The following is a 23,518-nucleotide window of genomic DNA, read 5'->3' as shown; positions in this document are numbered from 1 at the left end:
AAAAAGAGTACCCGGCAGAAGATGGCAGTGGTTATGTTGCTGTATGGAGAAGTGGATCCAAAAGTCATATGAATACAGGAAGAAACGGTACTGAGCTTGTCAACAACAAAGTTTAAGGCCCAACTACAGACCTTGACTATACCCACTGTCAATGAGAAAAAAGAAGATTGATCAGATTAAACATTTCAGGCAAAATCTTTAACATTTTATTTTTCTGTACATTTAAAAAATTATAAGCTGCTTGAGAATAGGTAATATATTTTCTGTTTCTTCATATCCCTTATAGTATAGTGTTAGGTACAGAGTAGACACTTAATAAATATTTGCTTCTCATTGTGGCTTTTTAAAGTTTTGTGCTGAGGATTTTTTTTAACTCCATGTGAGTCATAAGAGATGAGGTTGGATTATCATCTACATGAATCATCTTTCAGAAGGTGACTCTAAAATAGAGATTATAATTATTATAGGGGTAGGCTAAAAAAAACCTCATCTAGACTTATAACTCAGTGCCCCAAATTTGTAAACCCTTTCAAATAAATCAGCTCTTAACTACTTATTCCATTTATATCATTAGTAGCCTGAGTTATGGGCATGATCCCACAGAGACCTTTATTGCATGTGGGAGCTTCTTCCTGCACGGCAGCCTTCTAAACTTATGTGTTATTCCTGATTCTGCCCAGGAGATGTACGCGTAAGGAGTCGAGCGGGATTTGAATCAGAAAGAAGAGGTTCTCATCCATATATTGATTTTCGTATTTTTCACGGTAAGTGTTAGCAGATACAGTATTTCTCTCAGACTTCCAGTAACAGATCTTCATAAAATTATGTAATTTTCCAAGGGAAAACGAATGCAAGGAAAAACATATTACGCTTAAAATGTTTTTAAAATACTGGGTCATGATAAATGACACTTTATTTCTAAATAATGCTTGTAAATGTTTAGAGGCAAGTAGAATTGGAAAGCGTCAAAATATGAAAGCTGGTTTGGTTTTTCTTCTTTCTAATTGAAATGTGAAATTATTTTGGTACATTTTTTTCTTTCTAAAAACTACGTTTTCAAAAAGTTGTTTTATTCTAAATGTTTTGTCTTCACTACTCTAGATAAAATGTTTTTGTGCAGGTGACATTATATAAAGGTATCTCGTAGTTAACAAGGTATATATCCCTTGGATTTATTTAAAAACACCCATACCCCTGAAAGATGTTTGGTAGAATGCATATTTTGAAAACAAACATTGTTTGGTTCTGGCGCATAATGGGAGAAAAAGGGAAAAAACAGGATTTCTAAAACACTTAAGTATTAACCATATTAAATCTGTCTTTGGAGGAGTTCCTCTTTTGGTAATGTTGGATAAATTATTTGGATTAACGCTACATTTTAAAAAATTAGAAAAACCAGACACAGTAGAAAAGACGTGTATTTTGAGTGTATCAGAGTGCTGTTGAGGCAAGGACGAGAGGCAGGCATTTCAGGCTACTTTTCCCCTTAGTGGCATCTGCTAATGCTGGGAAAAGTGGGTGAGAAGCTGAGCAGAGCTTTTGTTGGACACTTGAGGCTAGAAAACCAAAAACGGGTGTTCGTAGTTCACCAAGGTTGGGGAATTGTCCTGGTAAACTCTCTATGTTTCAGTTAGAGACCCAAAGTGCTTTATATCAGAAATAAATCCCAGCTTTAAACTCTCTCAAATAATGGTTAGATTAAGGTGATCTGTGATTTTAGTGCCTCTAAGCCACCTGCTTAGAAGTCAGTGTTAATCTTCTTTGGAGGAAGGAGACTCTTGGATTTGGTTTGCTAATATTTTATTGAGAAGTTCTGCATTTATATGCATGAGAGAGAATGGTCTGTAGTTTTCTTTTTTTTTTATAATGTCTGATTAGAGTGAGTTAGGAAGTGTTACCTGTGCTTCTAGCCTCTGAAAGAGATTTTAGAGGATTGGTATAATTTCTTCCTTGAAGAATTCACCAGTGAACCCCTCTAGGCCTGATGTTTTCTGTTTTGGAAGGTTGCTGATGATTGATTCAATTTCTTTAATAGATATAGGCCTTTTCAGATTGGTACCTTCTTCTTGTGTGAGTTCTGGCAGACATTTACTGTGGGATTAACCTGGTCAAGCTCCTGGGGGTAAATCTCACAAAATTCTGCTCCCCCCTCCCACCCCATGACTGGATTTCCCTGGAGTTTTAACTCTCAGAGAAGCCTCCGGAAGTTCATCAATTATAGTTAAGGTTTCTCTGTCCCGGCACCAGTTCCCAAGGCGGTTTCCATTGGTGAGTCTCTGTGCCAGTAAGTTGTCTCTCTTCGCCTGTCTCTCCAGTCTTGGGGCAGTGAGTTGCCCTGTGTCCTCACCTCTGCAGTGGATCCTAGAACAGTTGTTGATTTTTCAGTCTGTTCAGCTTTTTATGTGTTGTTAGGACAGAATGGCAGCTTCTAAGCTCCTTATACACAGATCCAGAAACCAGAAGTCCTATTATGTTATTTCTAAATGAAATGATAAATAAGTATTTTGAATTTTTGTTTTAATTTCTATTATGGAAAATATCCGTAGATATAATGCACATAAACTAAAGCCCTTTGGGGCAGTAAATAATTCTAAGAGTGTAGAAGAGTTCTGGGGTCAACATGTTGGAGAAAGCTGCACAAGAGTTACCTCTGTAAAAGCATGAGGTCCAGAGATTTTTCAGGCAAATTGTTCAGTATCTTTAAGAGACTGATAATTAGTTTCACAGCACTTTAAATTCTTTCAGATTACAAAAAAAGGAGTCATTCAGAGTTATTTTTATAGAGCAAATATAACTTTCAAGAGGCAAATGTAATTCTCTAAGTGTAAATGTCTATAAAAAAATCTTTGCAAAAAATATTAGCAAAAAGAATACCAACAGCATAAAAGGATAATACTCCAGGCTTAGTGGGTTCGTCTGGGGAAGGAAGCGAGAGTGATTCAATATGTAGTTATTTTCTGTAACGACACATTAGACCTTAGTAACATGGGTTGCCTCCAGGAGGGAAACTGGGTGGCTTGAGGACTTGAGAGAGAAAGAAGCTGTTTGTTTTATACCCTTTTGAATTTTGATTCATGTGAACATATTACTCGCTGAAAAGTTTAAATAAAATTGTTTGTAAATATTGTAATATACAAAGATTGGCTCTGAGTAAGGATATCAGTAAAATGGTTAAGTCTCAATATTGACCTAAAGAAAAGCACAGTTGCATTGGGAGGCTCTAGGCTACCCCTTGTCTTCTACTGCATTTAGTGAAACAGAGGATTTGAAATTTTTAATTGTTATAAGATGCTGGAAGTCTTAAATAGGAGACATTTCTGTGGGGGAGGGAAGTTGGAAATGACCAAACTGTTGGAGGTACTCTCTCATGGAATTCAAATAGGATGTTTATCTTCTAAATCATTATGAAACCAGGAGCAAATGATCTAAAATCTTAAGGACAAAATGAGAAAAGTATGAGCAAAGGTATCAATGATGGCAGTAAAGGTAAACGGATAAAATATTCCTTGTAAGAGATAAAGATGCTCAGATTGGGTGAAAAATGAAACCTAGTGGCAAGAAATGGTTGAAAGCAGTGTGCAGGAATCCCAGGCTTGAGGATGTTCCTCGGGCTTGGGGATCTCCACTTGCATCCTGACCTCCTGATGTGGAGCCTCTGTGGTCTGGTGTCTTAGGACAGCGGAGGCCACTCGGATTCTAGGTACGCAGATTCTCTTCACGACCCCATCGTGACAAATGTTCTAAGACTCTAGGCTGTAGCTGCGAATTGTCACTGTGGAACTGGCCCTGTAGTTATTATAAAACGAGTATCTCTCTAAGCCAAAATGATAACGTAACTTGGAGGGTTTTTTAAATAGAGAAAAATGAGTCATTCTTCCCTACTCATGTCGTAGGTTCTGTTTATCACACAGCTCAGAATTCTGAAAAGAAAAAATTTTCATCGAGTGTATTTTGTGAAATGTGATCTAATCAGGGGGTGAGCGTATGCCCGAGCTGTGGCTGAAGCCTCCCGAGCCGTGTCCCGCGGACCTGGCCAGCGCTGTGGGGTGGGCGTAATCCCTCGAGGGCCTGAGCAATGTGCCCTCTCCTTTGTATATAATTAAAAATACGATTTTATTTTTCAGAATGACATAAATGTTTGCATGCTGAATTAAAATAATTTCTAGAATGTTCTGAATACAAAATTCTGGGTAGGTGTATTAAATTCATTGAAGCTAGAATTTTCTCTGTGTACAGCTCCTCACCCCACGCCTTCTCTGCATCTCTTTGGTTTTACCTTCAACTCACTGTTAACGTTCCCAGTTGTAAAATTCTTGTCTCAGTTCTTTCATTGCTTACATCCAGTCTGCATTCAGTCCCATGTATTTAGTAACCGAAAACAGCTGTCATTCTCCTCTCCTTTGTGTCCTCCTTATCTCCTATCCTGCTTGATTCAGACCTCTGTTACCACTGTCTGGGGTTATTGTGGTGGTCTCTTAACTGTTGTCTTTACTTTTAGGATTCTGTCTTGTAACCTGTCCTCCCAGGGCAGGGTCTTTTTAAAGAGAGAGAGAGTTTAAAATACAGGAGAAAATGCATATCAACTGGTTAGAAACATACATTATACTATTAGTACATTATAACTACTACTTGTCTGTAATTTTGTATTTCTTCTATGTGTTCTGTTTGTGAGGTGCTGCTGATGTGTGTTTAGGTGCTGGAATAGTTTTAACTTGTTTCTGGATTACGATTTTCTTTACGTTGAACATAATTGTCTTTATTAAATTTGCCTAGAGATTAGACATCTACACTGCAATATTGAGCTTTTTTTGAAAGATTCTTTTATATATATGGTTTATTATAAACAGTGTTTGGGTTTACCATCTCAAGGTGCATTCTCCTCTAGCTGTTTATCCAGTTAGAGAACAATTACAGTCTCCAAAGTTAGCAAGTGAGAGACCTCAATAATAATTTTATTATGTAAATATTGCAGTTTTTTCTGCCTTCAGTTTTTGTGGTTTGGATTATCTTTTGTCATAAATCCTCATTCTCATTCTCGTGAGGCCTACAAATGGATCTTCACAATAGGATTTGCCATGGGCATTATCATGCAGCAAGTTCTGACTTAGAGTCTTTCTAAAAGGGTATAAAGAGGCAAAAGAAGAAAATTAGCTGAACACATGAGTACATTAAATACAGAAACAGTGTTCAACTTCACTACTAAACAAATTCCTGTCAAATTTAGAAAGTTAAGCAAACGGTCAGCTAAGGTGCTAGTGAGACAAATTTGCGTTATTACAAACTTTTTAGAAGGCAGTTCGTCACGATGCATCAAGTCGTAAACATTTTTTTTCTCTTTGGTTTCAGCACTAGACATGTATGCAAAGGGAATAATCTTACACAAATGTCAGTGTATGTGTGAAGACATTCACATCGGTCTTATTTATAATAGGAACATGTATTAGGTTGTGGTGTTATTCACTGAAGTATTTGAGGGTAAAAGACCAGAATGTTTATAACCTTCCCTCAGATGTTCAGAAAAAGAATCAAGTACACACCACACACACACACACACACACACACACACACAACAAATGGTAAAGCAGGTGGATAAAATGATAACAATGGCAAATCTGAGTAAAGGGTAGTGATAAAGGGTATTCCCTGTACTATTTAGTTTTGCAACTTTTTGCATTTTTTATTTGTATTTCAAAATGATCTCTAAACAAAAAGTTTTTAAAGTATGGTAATTAAATTATGCATTTATTAAAAATCATGGGTTTATAGTCGGAGTGCAGATTTGTTAACTGGTATTAGACCAGGTCTGTGGTTGTTTATAAAGAAATGGGAGAATTCAGACTTTGGGAAGACGTTTTGAAACTAACGTGTATTCATGGTTACAGAGGGTGGAGGGATTTTGAAGATTATGAATCCTCTTTGCCAGGAAGTGTTTGCAAAAGACCTGGTGTAAATCTGCAGTCAGGGTTAGTCTGGCAATTTGTCACAGATTCTGCTTTAATCAATAAATTCTACTATAATTGTTTAGTTATCATACAGAAGCTTTCATTCTTAACTAGGTTTTGTTGTTTGGGGGTTTTTGTTTGTTCGTTTGTTTTTTGGTCTCTGCTGCTTTAAGTAGACTGTTCATGCTAACTTCTTTGTGAATTTATCAGGTGTTATTTTGGTTCTATGGGGCAAGAAAACAAATTTTCCCAGATATCATCTCTCACTGAAGAGATGTTATGAAGCATTCTTTTTTTTTTTTTTTGCTATTCTCTTAGCAAATTTCAATTATACAATACAGTGTTGTCAACCATAGTCATCATAATTTACATTAGACCCTCAGGCTTTATCTTATAAATGAAAGTTTGTACTTTTTTTTTTTTTTTTTTTGCGGTACGCGGGCCTCTCACTGTTGCGGCCTCTCCCGTTGCGGAGCACAGGCTCCGGACGCGCAGGCTCAGCGGCCATGGCTCACGGGCCCAGCCGCTCCGCGGCACGTGGGATCCTCCCAGACCGGGGCACGAACCCGTATCCCCTGCATCGGCAGGCGGACTCTCAACCACTGCGCCACCAGGGAAGCCCTATGAAGCATTCTTTTACCTTTGTTTGTGTTCTTATTACCTATGTTATAGTGCAAAAGATAATATATATCATACATATTTACATAGTTTGAATTTGAGAAAGGGATTTTTCATGTAAGGAAGTCTTTGTTGACATTATTTTAGGCTGATCAGAAACATTTTTTGGAATATTGTTTTTTCAAACTAATATTTTCTTCTCTGGGGAGTGTTCCATTTTGCAGTTTAGATAGAACAGGCATATCAGTGGGAATTATATGATGGGTTGTGTTTATTAAGAAATTTGGAAGATCTTAGCTCATTAAAGATACTGCTGAAATTTTCAGATGCTCATGTTAGTCAGAAATTTTTATTCAGCCCAAAAGGAGATGTGAAATTGCTTATTGAAGAGAAAGCAGTTTCTGGTTATACTACTTAAAAAGTGTCATGACAGTCCATGAGTATTCACAGTATGCTAATCACTAATTATTTGTTTAGATAACAAAAAACTAAGATTGGTGCTTCTTTCTTAACCTCTTTTTCCCTTGTCTGTCCCCCAGAGCTGTACGTGGAATCCTGTGATGGTGTTTAGGGCCATCGGATTACTAGCAGATAATGCAGCTAACTCTTCTAAGCATGTGATCATTTTATATAACTTTTTCTTTTTTAAGGATTGGTCCACTTTCTCAATAGGCAGATGATTCGTTTCTGACAAATATTTAAACGTCAGTGTTAACATTAATACTTCTTTGACACCTACTGAAAAACTTCAGCTTTCATCCCATTTTTAGAAGATCCCTAACGTTTCAGACCTGCCCTATCTAGGAATTACTCCCACTAAGGTCCAGACTTCTGGTCCTCCAGCATTTAATAAACTGATTCTTGATGTCCCGCATTCAACTAATTTTAACCTATTTAGTCTCCTGACCTTATGTTGTGAAAATTCGAGGTTTGAGGCACCTGATAAGGATGAGCGATATATACACTACCAAACTGGGAGAAGGAGGTAATGGGGGGTAGAGAAGAAGACTGGGGAGAGAGAAGCTGATTGATTAGAGAGTGGCAGAGATGTTAGGCTGCTGGCTGGGTGGTGTGAACTGAAAAGCGCCCCAGAGCTGGGTCTCCCTGACACGGCTCCGTGGCTCCTGAGCGTCTCTCCTTAGCGTGACAGCTCCTCCTCCGCGGGCTTTCTCAAGTTCTGCTTTCACTCCGCTCTCTATGGAGAGAGAACCAGGAGCCTCCCTCCTGTCAGTTGCCTCCTTTCGAGTATGTTGGCTTTAGTAACCAACTTTCCGTAGGGTGGATTAAGAGCCCCAAATTTTCCTACAGATATTTTTCTATGTCCAATTGGCCGTACACCTGGTCTCTTGAAATATAATACTTTGACTTTTAAATTAGTTGGACTTAATGAAATGGATTCCATATTGACTTTTTGTCAGAATTCATCTCTTGTTTGCTCTAAATTTGATGCCCCTAAATTTAGTAAATTATTCTTTTAGTTACACATTCTTTTTAGCATATATAGTAATCAATTCTAATACCTTTAAACATAAAAGCATTATTATAATTCTGCTCCACATGTGCCCTGATATCTTCCTTTGAAAGGTTCTGGCATGGTTATTAAGTAGTAAGGGGAGCTGCCAGCTTGAAATTTTCATGGAATTCACCAAAGCTCATTGACGTCATCCAGACTGGAAGCCACGGTCTCTCTGCCAACGTTGGACAAGATGTAATACGAGGAGAATGTTTTTTCATGTCCACACAAACGCAGTTTTCCATTTTCTCTTACTTGACACATGGTAATGTTCCATTCTATGTAAATGTGTTTTGCCCATTATCTTGAGCCTTTTTATTCATTTTAGCGCTTATTCCACCCCATACTAGGGAACCTTTCAGGATATTTACATTGGAGCCTAAAAGGCTTTTAGCCTTACTCATCTTTTTGTTCCTGGTTTCTGGCAGCCTCTGGCTCATTGTAGAGATTGAATATATTCCTGTTGCATCAAATTGACTAAAACTGTATATCTTCTACCAGTTAGACTTCATAGGGTCCCACTTGTATTTCTCTAAGTACGATCTGTGTTAGCTGTAAACTGAATTCAGGCTGGCTATTGCCCTTCTGTTGAATCAAATGTCTCATGTTGTCTTCATTATAATGACCCACTCTGAAAGCAGACAAAATTATTAAGTTTTGCCTTAGACCCTCAGGTGTGTTTGATTTTGTGCTGTTTCTTATCTTCCTAACAGGGCTGTGTTAGACTTGGATACTTGTTTCATACGCAGTGATAGGATCAGAAAGAACATCTGTTTCTGCGTTTATTTTGAGCTTAAAAGCTTATGTCATACTGACTTTATTGCCTTAGTTTATCTTAGTCTTTAATGTATAGTAAACTTCCACACAAACTCAGGTCCTCTTATATTCCGAAGCTTTTACTGCTTCTTCCCTTTAAGAAAAGAAGTTGTTGCGTGGCGTTTCCCTCAGCCATGACTTTTTCTATGTTACATTGTTTTTCTTATTATCTTTCATACTGTAGTGCCTGTTCATCACTTTCCTATTTACAAGCGTATTTTTTTTTAGCCATTATTTGTTTGATTTGCTAAAGTGGCTGTCCATGATTTGTAATTTAGTCTCTCATTCAGATGTGAATGTGCCAGCCTCTACTTATAGTTCTGGTATTATAGACTAAGGTCATATCTGTCTGGAGTTTCTATTAAATTTTAGTTTGTTCCCAGTCATTCGTTTATCTTGAAATCATATCTGGTTGTTTCAGAAACATTTCTGTAATAGTTCATAGTCACAGGAAACAATCTCATGTCCTTTTCCCCTGTCTGTTCATCATGCGTGTTCCTGCCTCCTTCCTATAACAATCCCCTTGCCAAGCAGTGCCTGTAGAGATGAGTACTGCTGTGCTGAATCGAATTAGGAAACAGAGCATTCTGCCCCACCTGTATGTATTTTTTTAAATGTATCTAGTTTTCCAGGAGATTGTGAAGTGCCTGCATTTGAAAAACTACTGATTTTTGTTTCTTTTTTTGTCTCAAGTTGAAAGAATATCTTATCTCCTAGATATCTTCTCTAACTTCATAGCATAAATTAAGGAATATGGTTTGGACCTTAACCTTAATAAAATTTAATGATAGTTTAATTCTGCCTGTCCTTTGGAGAATTGGAGAAATTGGAGATTTAACTTTAAGCTTTATTTTGTATATTATACAGTAAGGCTTGTGTGCTTTCTTTTCCTTCTTTTTTCTCAGCTCACTAATAAGGGAATTAGGAATGTAACAAATAAGGAGCTGTGTTTAAGTCCTAAGTTTCAGCATAAGAGGGACCCAACATGTCACATATCCCATCTCTGTAGGAGAGTTGAGAGTGACACTGCTCAAGACGTGTTGATTTTCCAGCCCTTTTGTTTCTTTAACCTATTACTTATATTTCTTTTTTCCGTCCACTTTCTAATATGAAGGAGAAAAGAAATGCCTAATCCATAACAATAAGAGTAATCTTTTTAAAAGGGTTTTATATTGACTGTTTTATCAAATCCTGTCAAAGTGAATATTGAATTCTGCAAACTAAAGTTATAAGAATTGCTTAAGGGAAAGAATATTAGTTTATTCTCATGTTAACATTGATCTAATTTTAGATTATGAGTAGCTCATTTATTTCTTTGATTTGTAGTGAAGCTTGGAATGTCTATATATTTATTTTAAAGTAATGACATATGCATATTTTGAAATCTTTAAATACGTGCATTTAATTCTACAGTATGTAAAAGTATACAGTGGTCTTCAGGATGAAGTTATGCTATCATGAAGAATAGATCTGGCTTTGTTAAAATAAATAGTATGAAGTCATATGCTTAAAAATATTTAAACATGAAACCAATGTTATATGTCAATTATACATATTGTTTTAAAAAAATTGATATCTGTAACAACTATAGCCATTAATGTTAGTGTTTATTCTTTGCCCAAAAAGACATATTGCTGTATTATCTCATTTGATTTTTACAACAGTTCTGTAAGCCCTGTTTTACAATGAGGAAACTGACAGTCAGTTCAATAACTTAAATAACTTTCCTAACGTCACAAAACTAGTAAAAGGAGGCAGGGCTGGGATTCAAAATCAGATATGTAACTCCGGAGCTGATGTCTTTATTTGCCCTGCTGTACTGCTTCTCCGTATCAGAACAAGCTACTCTACTAAAGACCATTGCTCTGAACACCTAGCTGTTTTTTCTCCATTTATCCATGCATGCTAAATGTGAAAATTCTTCCAAGAAAACTTGAATTTAGATGTAGCTAAATGTGTTTATTCAGTATTAACAGTAGGCTTTCTGATATGGCTTCCGTTCTTTTTAAGGAAAATTAAAGAGGAGATTAGAACGAAGAATGTCTTAATATTTTCTATTCAGTTATCATTCAATATGACCTTGCCCTAGACTAGAGTTAAAACCTTACAGCACTGAATTAAAAAAAAAAATTTTATGAGTCTCCAAGGGTAATTCATGCTAATGCATCTAAATGATTGTTATGGTTTTAAGGTAACAGGTATAGTGACTGCAGGACTCCCTCTTGTGGACAATTAAAGCAAGTAGTGGTCAAGTCTCAAGATCCAAAGGCTTTTCTGTTAAAAACCTCTTTTGTCTAATAACTAAATATCGGTGACATCTTTGCCATGCTGTTTGGATGACAGAGGAGAGGGTCTGTAGGAGAGTTGGGAGTGACACTGCTCAAGACGTGTTGATTTTCCAGCCCTTTTGCTTCCTTAACCTATTACCTATATTTCTTTTTTCTGTCCACTTTCTGATATGAAGGAGAAAAGCAAGAGAAAAACATGGCTTCTAAATATGCTGCTATCCCACATTTCATTACTGGCTCAGAGAAGCCAGGAGTGGGTGACTGGAAGTAATTCCCATGATCATTATGTGACGATGCTCATTTAGTTTTGGTGGGTTGATTAGTTCGTTCATGATCACAGAGTGAGGTAATGTGATATTTTAGACGAGAACCAGCAGCGCCAACAGTTCTTAATAGTAACTTGATTAAGTCACTGAGCCCTGTCGGCTTTCTAAGCTGGATTGGAATGTAGGTAACCATGTAAACTAGAACAAGCCCGAGACTTAAAATAAATAGTCCTAGCCTGGTGGAAGCTGGGCTTTAATAAAGACAACTTTAATCTGTTGTCTGTTATGCTGTGAAATAAATACTGGTGTTTCTCATGTCACAAAATGAGTTCGTGAGAATATTGGTTAATAGGGTCAGATTTTATGTAATATGGTCAGGGGGTGAGCCTTTTAGCCATTAAACTGTCTGAATGAAAGTACTAGTTAAGTTCTCAGGGATCACTCTTTCTTGTTCCCAGTTCCCCATGTGTCCTCTTTTTATCTGTTCCTAAATGATACTGCTTACTCAACTTGATACCTTCTCAATAGTGGCCTCTACTTGCTTGTGTCAGTATAGGAATTTTATTTTTAATCATTATAGGGAATCAGTGTGTATTTGTTGTGGAGGAAGGCTGGGGGTGGGGTGAAGCAAACCTGAAACTAAAATTTTCCATCTTAACATGATCTCATCATGCTTCATCCTTGATTCATAGTTACTGATTCCCTTTTCTTAGATCATATTTTGGAAGCTATTCTAGGACAGTTCTGGAAACCTCTCTAATTTTCTCTTAGAAAACCTATTCTCCAGTTTGATAGTGTGTTTTAGAAGCCATTGAAATGTGCTCCTATGTGCTTGTTCTACTTCTGAGGGTTTGTTCTAAGGGAATCAGGACGTGTGCAAAGATTCAGTTATAAGAATGTTTATTACAGAATTGTTGGTAAGAAAAATGAAAGTTAGGAGCAGCCTAACAGCAGAAAGATTTAGTAAATTATGTTAGTTTCATACTTTAGAATAATATGTGGCTAGTAAAAATGATGGCACATGTAAGTGCCATTTATTGACTTGAAAAGATGTTCGTGATTTCTTAAGTTAAAAAAATGCCGTGAACTGTCTGGGATAAAAAAGAAACTGTATGGGGCTTCCCTGGTGGCGCAGTGGTTGAGAGTCCGCCTGCTGATGCAGCGGACACGGGTTCGTGCCCCGGTCCGGGAAGATCCCACATGCCGCGGAGCGGCTGGGCCCGTGAGCCATGGCTGCTGAGCCTGTGCGTCCGGAGCCTGTGCTCCGCAACGGGAGAGGCCACAACAGTGAGAGGCCCGCGTACCGCAAAAAAAAAAAAAAAAAAGAGAGAGAGAGAAACTGTATGTTTACACGTATATAGGAAATAATTCATAGAAAAATACCGAGAGCACCAGGCTGTTGGTAGTTGTTGTTTCTGGACTGCTAAGCCTTTCCACGCACCTTGTCCCCATTCTCAAACCCAGGTTGAGCGAAAGAGAGAGCTTAGGGCAGCCACTCCCAGAAGGGAGCGGGAGAAACACCCTTTAAAGGGAAGGGGCAGTGTGGCCCAAAAATAACAGGGTCGGGGGCTTCCCTGGTGGTGCAGTGGTTGAGAGTCCGCCTGCTGATGCAGGGGACACGGGGTCGTGCCCCGGTCCGGGAAGATCCCACATGCCGCGGAGCAGTTGGGCCCGTGAGCCATGACCGCTGAGCCTGCATGTCCGGAGCCTGTGCTCCACAACGGGAGAGGCCACAACAGGGAGAGGCCCGCGTACCGCAAAATAAATAAATGAATAAATAAAAATAATGACAGGGTAGGAAGCTCTAGGGGTTGGTTCCTGCATCAAAACAACCACTAAACTGGAAAAAAATGATGGCAGAATTAACTATTTCAGGACTCTGGACCCTGATTGGACACTTATAACAGCCAGGGGAGTGCTTGTTGAGGGGAGGGGCTGCTGTTCTTTGGCAGTTGAGCAGTGTGCACAAACCAGTGATCATCCCCCGCTCCTCAGCCCCTCGACCTGTGGGGAGAGTGGCCCGTGTTTCTTTAGTGACTTGCTGAAGCCAGGTGGGCAGTGGGGACCTAGTCCTCCAGAAATTTGGGGTTGCTTCTTGATGTCAGTCTGGCCGATCCTGAGGGTTATGCACAGATGTTTGCCTTGGTTTCAGTCCTTTCAGCTGCAGAGCCTTTGCCCTGAAGCATCTACCAGAAAGTTTAAAGAATCAGTCCTTCTCTCCCCACCCCCCAGCCTTTGGAGCCAGACATTTAAGGGAAGTCTGTGTTGGGTCTTTGGCAGACTGCAGAGATACTGTAGCAGGAATTTCAGTGACCACACACAACAAGGAATAAACAAAATCAGATAGATATGCAAAGGCAAAAATAGTTTGGTCACAAAATAGTCACGAAACAGATGGCTTCCGCCCACAACAAGCAGAAATAAATAGCCCTGGAAGAGTGAGAGATTAGATTTCCAGTTGCCCCAGCATAATACTCACAATGTCCAGTTCTCAATTAAAAAATATAAAACATACAAAGAAAATGGAAAATATGGTCCATAGATACGAAAAAAAGAACTTCACAAAAACCATCCTAAGGAAGCCCACACATTGGAATTGCTCATCAAAGATGTTAAATCAACTGTCTTAAATGCTCAATGAGGTAAGGCAAACCATGGGCAAAGAACTAAAGGAAATCAGGAAAACGTTGTATGAACAAAATCAGAATCTCAATAAATAGAAATTATAAAAAAGAACCCAACAAGTTCCGGAGCTGACGAGTATGATAACTGAAATGAGAAATTCACTAGAGGGATTCAGCAGCAGATTCGAGCAGGCAGAAGAAAGGATCGGCAAACTTGAAGATAAGAACATTGAAATAATCCAGACTGAGAAGCAGAAAGAAAAAAGAATGAAGAAAATGATGAGAGCCCAAGAAACCAGTGGAGGGATCATCATATGTACCAACATATGACTCATAGGAGACCCAGCAGGAGAAAGAAGAGAGAAAGGGGCAGAAAAAATGATTTGAATGGTGGAAAACTTCCCATATCTGATGAAGACAGGGATATACACACCCAAGAAGCTCGGTGAACTCCAAGCAGGATAAACTCCAAGAGACCCACACAGAGATACATTATAGTCAAACAGTTGAAACCCAAAGGCAAAGAAAGATAACTGGGGCGGCCATGGTAAAAGCACCTGAATATTGAATATGTTTAATGCTAGAGCTGAACTTAAACTGCAAGTGGGGATTGGAGTGAGAGGGGGGAAAGAGCACCCTAACAACTAACCGACACTGGAAGAGGAAGAGGACAAGGCAAAGAAGGTGGGATGCAGAGTGATTTCCTGTACAGTGGTATTTCCTGTTTGTAATAATGAAACATTGAAGAATGATATCTAAAGCTGACAAGTGGTGGAAATATAAGCATATTTAATGAAATGAAGGGATTTTTGCAAATTGTGAAGTTGTAGCAGTGCCCTTCAGTAGAGGATTGGTTAAATAGACGATGGTCCATCCATATGATGGGATACTTTGTAGCCTCAGAATGAGGAAGGTCTCTGTGTACTGATAGGGAAAGAGCTCTAAGATAAATTAAAAAACAAAGTGCAGAACAGGTTATATGGTATGCTGCCATTTACGTAAAAGAAGTAGAAACATAGTATATAATGATGTTTCCATATATTTGATCCAAAAACTGAGAAAGGATACCCGCAAAACTTTTAAAAGGTGATCATTTTAGGGGAGAGTTTGGCATTTGGTTGGATCAGAAACTGGGTAGGGGTAAGGCCTTTCACTGTGTTCTTTTCTCCCTCCCTCCTTCTTTCCCTCCTTGATATTCATTTTTGAAACGTGAGTGCAGTACATATTAAAAATTAGATTGGGCTTCCCTGGTGGCGCAGTGGTTCAGAGTCCACCTGCTGATGCAGGGGACACGGGTTCGTGACCCGGTCCAGGAAGATCCCACATGCTGCGGAGCGGCTGGACCCGTGAGCCATGGCCGCTGAGCCTGCGTGTCCGGAGCCTGTGCTCCGCAACGGGAGAGACCACAACAGTGAGAGGCCCGCGTACTGCAAAAAAAAAAAAAAAAAAAAAAAATTAGATTAATGGAAAAAAAAATCAGACACCACCCCTCCCCCCATTTTGGTCCTATACTAAGTCTCAGGCAAAGCTTTGAGGTAGTTTTAATTACCATCTCTGCAAAGTCTCATGGGATTTTCAGTTCTTTCTGGAATGTAATCTTCTTAGGTATAGGCTCCTGAGGCCCCCTAGGTGAAGAAAATTCTTTTCACTGGATGATTTGCCATTTCATTTGGACAGGTTCTCTGTCCTTTCTTAGACTGTATGTGAAATAATCAGTAATTGTTAAGGCTGGTTCTATCACCAAGTGAAGGTCTGTTTCTTATCCTGTTGTATATATAGGTTATTTGTGGGATTAGTCTTGCTGGAAGGCATTGGGTTCCTGTGATGAGTGAGCTTTTCCCCTTCGGTTAATATCTAATATTCGTGCTCAACTTAATGTGGTCAAAACAGAACTCTTGATAATGAGTCCCAACTTCAGGGCTCTGTGAAACAGGAAAAAAGACACGAATTATGGTTAGTTTTTTTTTCAGTTAAGGAAAATGAGACATTGAGAAGTTGTGACTTGTGAGAAGTCACCTAGAAGATAGGAATAAGGCAGGGGGAGGTACAGCCGTGATCTCGTGGGTAGAGCCCTGACTCCCAGAGAGTGCCACCTGTCTTAACCACTGACAGTGTGAATCCTGCCATGTTGATGTAGGGACTTAGCACAGTGGATTGAGCCCCTTCAAATGAGGCTTATTAATTTTTTGGACCTTATGTAATTATCCTCCCAAAGAGATTCTCAAGTTTACTCAAGGGTGGATTAGTTTGGACATACAATTTGGGAGCAGTGATCCTACTACCAGTGTCCACACACAGGATGCAAAGGAATTGCCAGTGATAAAATTGTTACCTTTTGTGTGTGATTTAAGATAGTAAATTGAAGGGAACGCTCATGAAGTCATGCTTATGACCTTGAACTCTTTTAGGTTGCTTTTCCATAATGAATAGAATACGTGTCTTCTGCAACATTTTTTTTTTTTTTTTTTGCTGTACGCGGGCCTCTCACTGCTGTGGCCTCTCCCGTTGCGGAGCACAGGCTCCGGACACACAGGCTCCGCGGCCATGGCTCGCGGGCCCAGCCGCTCCGCGGCATGTGGGATCTTCCGGGATCGGGGCACGAACCCGTGTCCCCTGCATCGGCAGGCGGACTCTCAACCACTGCGCCACCAGGGAAGCCCTGCAACATTTTTTAGAAGCTTTCTAAATGCCTTGGCTCTAATGCGTTAATTGTATTGCATTTCTACTTTGGTTTCTAAGGTTATATTTGTAAAATGGGGATGATAATCTTCGCCATCTTCACAGGACTGTTGTGATCATTAAATGGGACGGCAGATGTGAACGTGCTTTTTGTAAAACAGTAAAGTGCCTTGTAAATGCAGAGATGGCAGCACTCATATTAATTAGCTCTCATCCGCTCCCCATGTGTTCGTGTCATTCCACTCTGGCCCTTCCAGGTCCAGTCTTTTCTAGGAATAAGACTAGAAGGGTCGTATTAAATTCTTGTATTTCTGGGACTTCCCTGGTGGTGCAGTGGTTAAGACTCTGCACTCACAATGCAGGGGGCCTGGGTTCGATCCCTGGTCAGGGAACTAGATCCCACATGCATGCCGCAACTAAGAGTTTGCATGCCACAACTTAGAGCCCACAACTAAGACCCAGCACAACCAAATAAATAAATAAATTATATATATATATATTTATATGTATTTAATTGAATACTTTTATTTCTGTACGTTAGCTTTTTTCCCTCTGTGTTTCTTTCTGTACATACTTTCATCTAAATAAGGACAATTTTGAATAATGGTATACACAGAATTTTATCATAAACAGTCAATAAACCATACTGTAGAGATGTAATAAGAAACTTGTGCGTAATACTGTGGACACACAGGCTTTGTCAGCAGATCTGTGTTTTAAAATCTAGTTGTCAGGGACTTCCCTGGTGGTGCAGTGGTTGAGAATCCGCCTGCCAGTGCAGGAGACACGGGTTTGATCCCTGGTCTGGGAAGATCCCACATGCCACGGAGCAGCTAAGCCTGTGTGGCACAACCACTGAGCCTGCGCTCTACAGCCCTCGAGCCACAGCTACTGAGCCCAAGTGCCACAACTACTGAAGCCTGCATGCCTAGAGCCCGTGCTCCGCAGCAAGAGAAGCCACTGCAAAGAGAAGCCCGTGCACCACAGCAAAGAGTAGCCCCTGCTCACTGCAACTAGAGAAAGCCCGCATGCAGCAATGAAGACCCAACACTGCCAAAATAAATAAATAAATTTATTTTTTTTAAAAATCTAGTTGTCACCCTATATTGGCTGTATGATCTTATATATAATCTCTTGTAGATTCAGTGTGCTCATGTATAAAGTGGAAGATAATGATACTCGTTTTTTTTACATTGTTGAGGGCTAGATGAGATACCTTTTTTTAAAAATTCATTTTATTTATTTATTTTTGGCTGCACTGGATCTGCGCCGCTGCGTGCGGGCTTTCTCCAGCTGCAGCAAGCGGGGGCTGCTGTTCGTTGCGGTGCATGGACCTCTCATTGCGGTGGCCTCTCCCACTGTAGAGCACGGGCGCCAGGCAGACGGGCTTAGTAGTTGCGGCTCGCGGGCTCCAGAGCACAGGCTCAGTAGTTGTGGCGCATGGGCTCAGTTGCTCTGTGGCATGTGATATCCTCCCGGACCAGGGCTCGAACCCGTGTCCCCTGCATTGGCAGGCAGACTCCCAACCACTGCGCCACCAGGGAAGCCCTAGATACCTTTTTTTAAAGCACGTGGAACATTACTTTCACTGAATTTATTAAAGCACGTGGAACATTACTTTCACTGAATTTATTAAACTAACCTCATTTCCTCAAACATACTATTTCTAGTTCAAGCATAATCGCTTGATATTAATAACATTACCATTTTGGTTCTAGTCCTTTTAATGTAAGTTACATTGATAAAGACAAAAATTTAACTCCACAGTTGTTCTAGATACTCTATTTTAGATCCACTGGGATGAAAAATGAGAAAAAACCCATGTAACTGTGCGTTATCTTATTTCTGGCTTACATGAGTGTATGGGAACCTCAAAACTCACCAGGTATTTAAAAAACAGTATGCATTTATTCATTTACTCAATATGTTTTATACATACCTACATGGCACTATTATTAGGCTTTGGAATACAAAGATGAAAAAAAAAAATCCGTGCCTGTATTGGAGGTCATCATTTGTTGAAGAAGACAGATAAATAAGCAATTGTAATAACAGCATCAAAAGTAGTGTGAGAGGTGTCTGCACGGGTAGCCTTGAGAACCCAGAGGAGGTGCCTCCCATCTCTCCTAGATGGGGAATGTGTATATAGGTGTCCAGGTGTGCTTCCCAGGGAAGGTGTCATCTGAGTTGAGTCTGGAGAGAGCCAGAACCTGGAGCATGAAGCCTTTTCTTCCAGGCCAAGAAGATGGAGTTCATTTTAAAATGATGAGGGATCAGTGACTATTTTTATTTAGAGCAACATAAACAGATTTGGAACTTAGGATAATTACCTAGATGCATACCTCCAAGCAGTGGCATCAACATCAGTTTTATTATCCTCTACATTGCCATCATTTATTTAATACCTATTATATATCTGACTCATGTGTATATTATCTCATTTAATCCAGCACCCTTTGAACTAGATATTATTGCCATTATTTTATAGATGAGAAAACACTGGGTGATAGAGGTTAATAGAACAGTTAGTGACTGGACACACAAGAGAGAATGTGTTTGATTACCTGTCATTCCACTAGTGGGATGTTAATGGAAGGTAAGATGAGAGATGATGATCTGTTGATCCTTAGTCTTCACTTTGATGTTTTGTATTATGAACATTTCACTTAACTTAGTTAGATTCTACAATTTAAAGATAACATTCACGCCCTACAAGACAGCTTGTAACCAATGTCTTTTATTTTGTCTGGTGCCCCCAGAAACTTTGGTTCATTCTAACACTGCAGGGACACATGACTGTTAGACTCATGGAAAGAAAACGTATCCATATCCAATGTGGAACCACATTTTTTTCCCTAGAGTTTTTCATCTTGCAGGATTTTTATCCCTGTCCTTCAGAACTCTTACAGGGTATAAGCTACTTTATTCTCCACTCCATCTCCTTTTCCTCTGAATAAAATTCTATTAAGGAAAGCTTTGAAATGATACCTCATTAGGATTTGAGATGTTTGAGTTGAATAATTAATTCTTAAAGTCTCATATATAACTTGGGACCTGGCTTCTCAATATGAAGGATTGTTTGAAACTAGATTTTGTCTTTCTGCTTCATAGTGTTTGTATAGTGTATTGAAGCGATGGAGTGAAAGGTAATAATTCTTAGGAAGTTAAAAAAACCTGATTATTAATCTAACCACACTCCTCATTAGCTTTCTAAATGCTGATAAAACTGGCGATTTGCCCCTTCATTCTTAGCTCTTTAATTGAAAGTACAAATAAAATACCTCTTCTCTCCTAGAAATATGGCATGGCAGCTGATTAATTTTAAGAACTATTTGTATGTAACTAGAAGGGGTCCAACAAAGATAGGGGTATGCACAGTTTTGAGTCACTCTACTCACCTTTTACTCCTTTTATTTCAGCTCAATCTGAAATCGAAGTTTCTGTGTCTGCAAGGAATATCAGAAGGTTACTAAGTTTCCAGCGGTATCTTAGATCGTCACGCTTTTTCCGTGGTACCAGCGTTTCGAATTCTCTAAACATTTTAGATGATGATTATAATGGACAAGCCAAGGTGTGTATAGCTTTTTCAAGAAAACATTAATTTTTAGATAAGTTTAACGAAGCCTTGTTTTTCCCATATGGTACTGATTTATAGAGCCTTTTTTTGTATGTGAAATCAGTTGAACCCATTTTTCAGGTTTTCCCTTTAGAGCAGCTAGCTGTTCATCCTATAATTAGGTATTACAGAGCAAGGAACATTTCTGAAGTAACTAAAATAATGAAAATGTTTTCAATTTATTATAACAGCAAGTAGATCAATAGAAAGTTAAGCTATAAGATCACACTTAACGCTGGGAAGAATATTATGTATTGTCTGATCTAATTTCTGTATTCTGTAGTTAAGAACAGTATGGCCTTAGGGAAAAAAAAAAAAAGAACACTATGGCCTAAATAGTATAAGGAACTTGGTTGAACTCCCCCAGCACGGGAAGACTCATGACTTTCAGTCAAATGATTTTTCATAGTCTCTTGTATCAGTGAGATATTTGGAAGATTTAGATTTTAAAAAAATTAAACTCGGTGATTGTGTGCATTGTTTTCTTTATATAGTTTAAAAGAAGTATGTTAATGAAGGTGGAAGTTAGTTGAGGTTGTTTTTGACCAAATGAGGATTTTTTAATAATCTTATGTTTCTAATATTTGTAAAAGTATTCTTTGACTTAATACTTACAGGCCAGATGTTGTCAGTTTGTGTAGATAGGGTCGGGGTACCCACTCTACGGTTATACTAAAGTGAAACAATTTGCCTCCCAGTTTGATAAAACAAATCAGTGGAAAAGTACTGATGCTTTCCTTAAATTTTAAAAAGTTCACAAGTTTTGTTTTTTAGAATGAGAATATTATGTGTATCATTGGTTGTTAGTATTATAATCTCAACCAGTAGTACCTTAATGTTGCTTATGTCGATTAGGTCATAAATGTATATGACAGTGAAGTTTTGGATACAAAACAAAAATTTTTTCTTGAAAATAAAGTTCACAAAATTTTCAGGTTACAAATATATGGTGTATAAATATCTATTTGAGTTTTAGGGTTGTGGGATTTATTTACTTGGCCGAAATAACCATCAACCTAAAAATTAATGTAGTAAATGCTATTGACTATTTTATAAGGATATTTAAAGAATATAAATAAATACCCATAAGTTGGGAGTGTATTTTCAGAAAACGAATAACAAATAATTTAAGTGTAGTATAGTGTAGGTGTCTGGTGCCTAGGCTCCAGAATCAGACCACCTGACTTCAGATCCTAAGCTCTCTTACTTTCTTGCTGAGCAAGTTAGAACTTTTTGCCTCTTTCCCCATCTATAAATGAGGATTGAAAACAATGCCTGCTTGATAGTGTCGGTATGAAGAGTAAGAGTGAGTAAAGAGTAAAGCACTTTTAACAGTACCTGGGATATAGCAAGTGTTCGGCTATTATAATTTACTTTTATTCGATTTTAAAAATCTGGTTTCTAGACCATGCAGTGTATGAACCACACTTCTGTGATGCTAAGTTATATTAGAACTCTTGACCATTCATGGGAGTATAGGAATAAGTCGAAGGGAACACTAACCTTACCTATACATTTCTTAACTGGAAAACAAAATAATAATTGTTTTTTCAAATGGAGTTTATCCCTCTGGACATATTTTGGAGCCGTTTGGAAAGGTCATGATTAAAGGGAGAATGATACTTAACATTTCTTAAAGTAAATCAGCCACTTCCCATTTTCATTAACTTCCTGTGGACTGTCTACAAAAGATAGAGAATGTTACTGAAATTAAATTACAGTAGGAATGTTTGGTTTTCATTTCAGTGTATGCTGGAAAAAGTTGGAAATTGGAATTTTGATATCTTTCTATTTGATAGACTAACAAATGGTAAGTGAAGAATTTGACTTCCTCAAGTTAATGTACTCTTGAGATTGCTGCACTGATGGTACAGCCGCTGGTGGGCTGCTGCTTTCATTACTTAGGTTAGGAGCCCTCCGCTGGCAGAGGGAGCATTGTTGTGTTGCTTCTTTAGTGACTGATTTGTAAGCCTAGAGAATCAATCTAAAATTTTAAATTTTGATTATTACTTTTAGTAGTCATCAAAAGTAACCACTGTCCTCATCACTTGGGCATCCCTTATTAATGCTACTGTTGTTAATAACCCAAGGCGAACATCACTGTCTCCTCGTTCTTGATTTTTCTTTTTTGGTTTCTTTTGTACTGTGTAGTCACAGTGACATCCTCTGATCTTGTATTCCAGTTTTGATAGCCCCAGATATGTGGTAGATTAATGACCTTTTGAGAGATGGCTTTTCTTCTGGCTCTGGCTCCTAGGCTTTCCTTTCTCTGCTCACCTGAGAGATGGCATGTTAATGATCAGCAACAGTGGTTCCTTCTGGCACTGCTTCTCCATGGCGGGGCCGGGTGGGGTGGGAAGAGCTCGTGGCTTCTTGAGGGGGTGTATCATAATCTACAGAAAGTATGAGTACTTTGAAAAAGACAGGTGGTTTTTTTTTTTTTTTAGATGTTGGGGGTAGGAGTTTATTTATTTATTTTTGCTGTGTTGCATCTTCGTTTCTGTGCGAGGGCTTTCTCTAGTTGTGGCAAGCGGGGGCCACTCTTTATTGCGGTGCGCGGGCCTCTCACTATCGCGGCCTCTCTTATTGCGGAGCACAGGCTCCAGACACGCAGGCTTAGTAGTTGTGGCTCACGGGCCCAGTTGCTCTGTGGCGTATGGGATCCTCCCAGACCAGGGCTCAAACCCATGTCCCCTGCATTGGCAGGCAGACTCTCAGCCACTGCGCCACCAGGGAAGCACCAAGACAGGTGATTCTGATCTGTTTACCTCTTTCTGAGTTTTGTTTTGCTTTGCGGGAAGGGTTCATTTTTCTTTATTCTGTTTGGGAATGGGAACAGAATTCCCTTTGAGAATCATTATTTAGTGTAAAATTTTTGGCATTAAAAAAAAAAGGTGGGCTTCCCTGGTGGCGCAGTGGTTGAGAGTCCACCTGCTGATGCAGGGGACATGGGTTCGTGCCCCGGTCCGGGAAGATCCCACATGCCGCGGAGCGGCTGGGCTCGTGAGCCATGGCCGCTGAGCCTGCGCGTCTGGAGCCTGTGCTCCGCAACGGGAGAGGCCACAACAGTGAGAGGCCCGCGTACCGCAAAAAAAAAAAAAAAAAGGTGGTACCTGTTGTCCAGCTAGACTTGGCCCCTTTTGCCTTAATATGTTT

General features: G+C 39.2%; 1 protein-coding gene and 1 non-coding gene across 2 annotated transcripts in view; both read left to right on the top strand.

Moving 5' to 3' along the window:
• PDE7A (phosphodiesterase 7A) overlaps positions 1-23,518 on the top strand; it is a 108,021-nt gene that overhangs the window by 63,421 nt on the left and 21,082 nt on the right. Inside the window, exons 3-5 of the mRNA XM_060115660.1 lie at positions 681-764; positions 20,166-20,317; positions 22,109-22,172. Coding sequence (XP_059971643.1) covers positions 681-764; positions 20,166-20,317; positions 22,109-22,172 — 300 coding nt within the window. The remainder of the gene's footprint in view (positions 1-680; positions 765-20,165; positions 20,318-22,108; positions 22,173-23,518) is intronic.
• TRNAV-CAC (transfer RNA valine (anticodon CAC)) lies at positions 17,066-17,138 on the top strand. The gene has a single exon. It is a non-coding gene; the product is annotated as a tRNA-Val (tRNA).

This window comes from Mesoplodon densirostris, chromosome 13, assembly GCF_025265405.1.
Source record: "Mesoplodon densirostris isolate mMesDen1 chromosome 13, mMesDen1 primary haplotype, whole genome shotgun sequence".
Lineage (NCBI taxonomy): Eukaryota > Metazoa > Chordata > Mammalia > Artiodactyla > Ziphiidae > Mesoplodon > Mesoplodon densirostris.
This window is presented reverse-complemented; position numbering and strand designations above follow the sequence as displayed.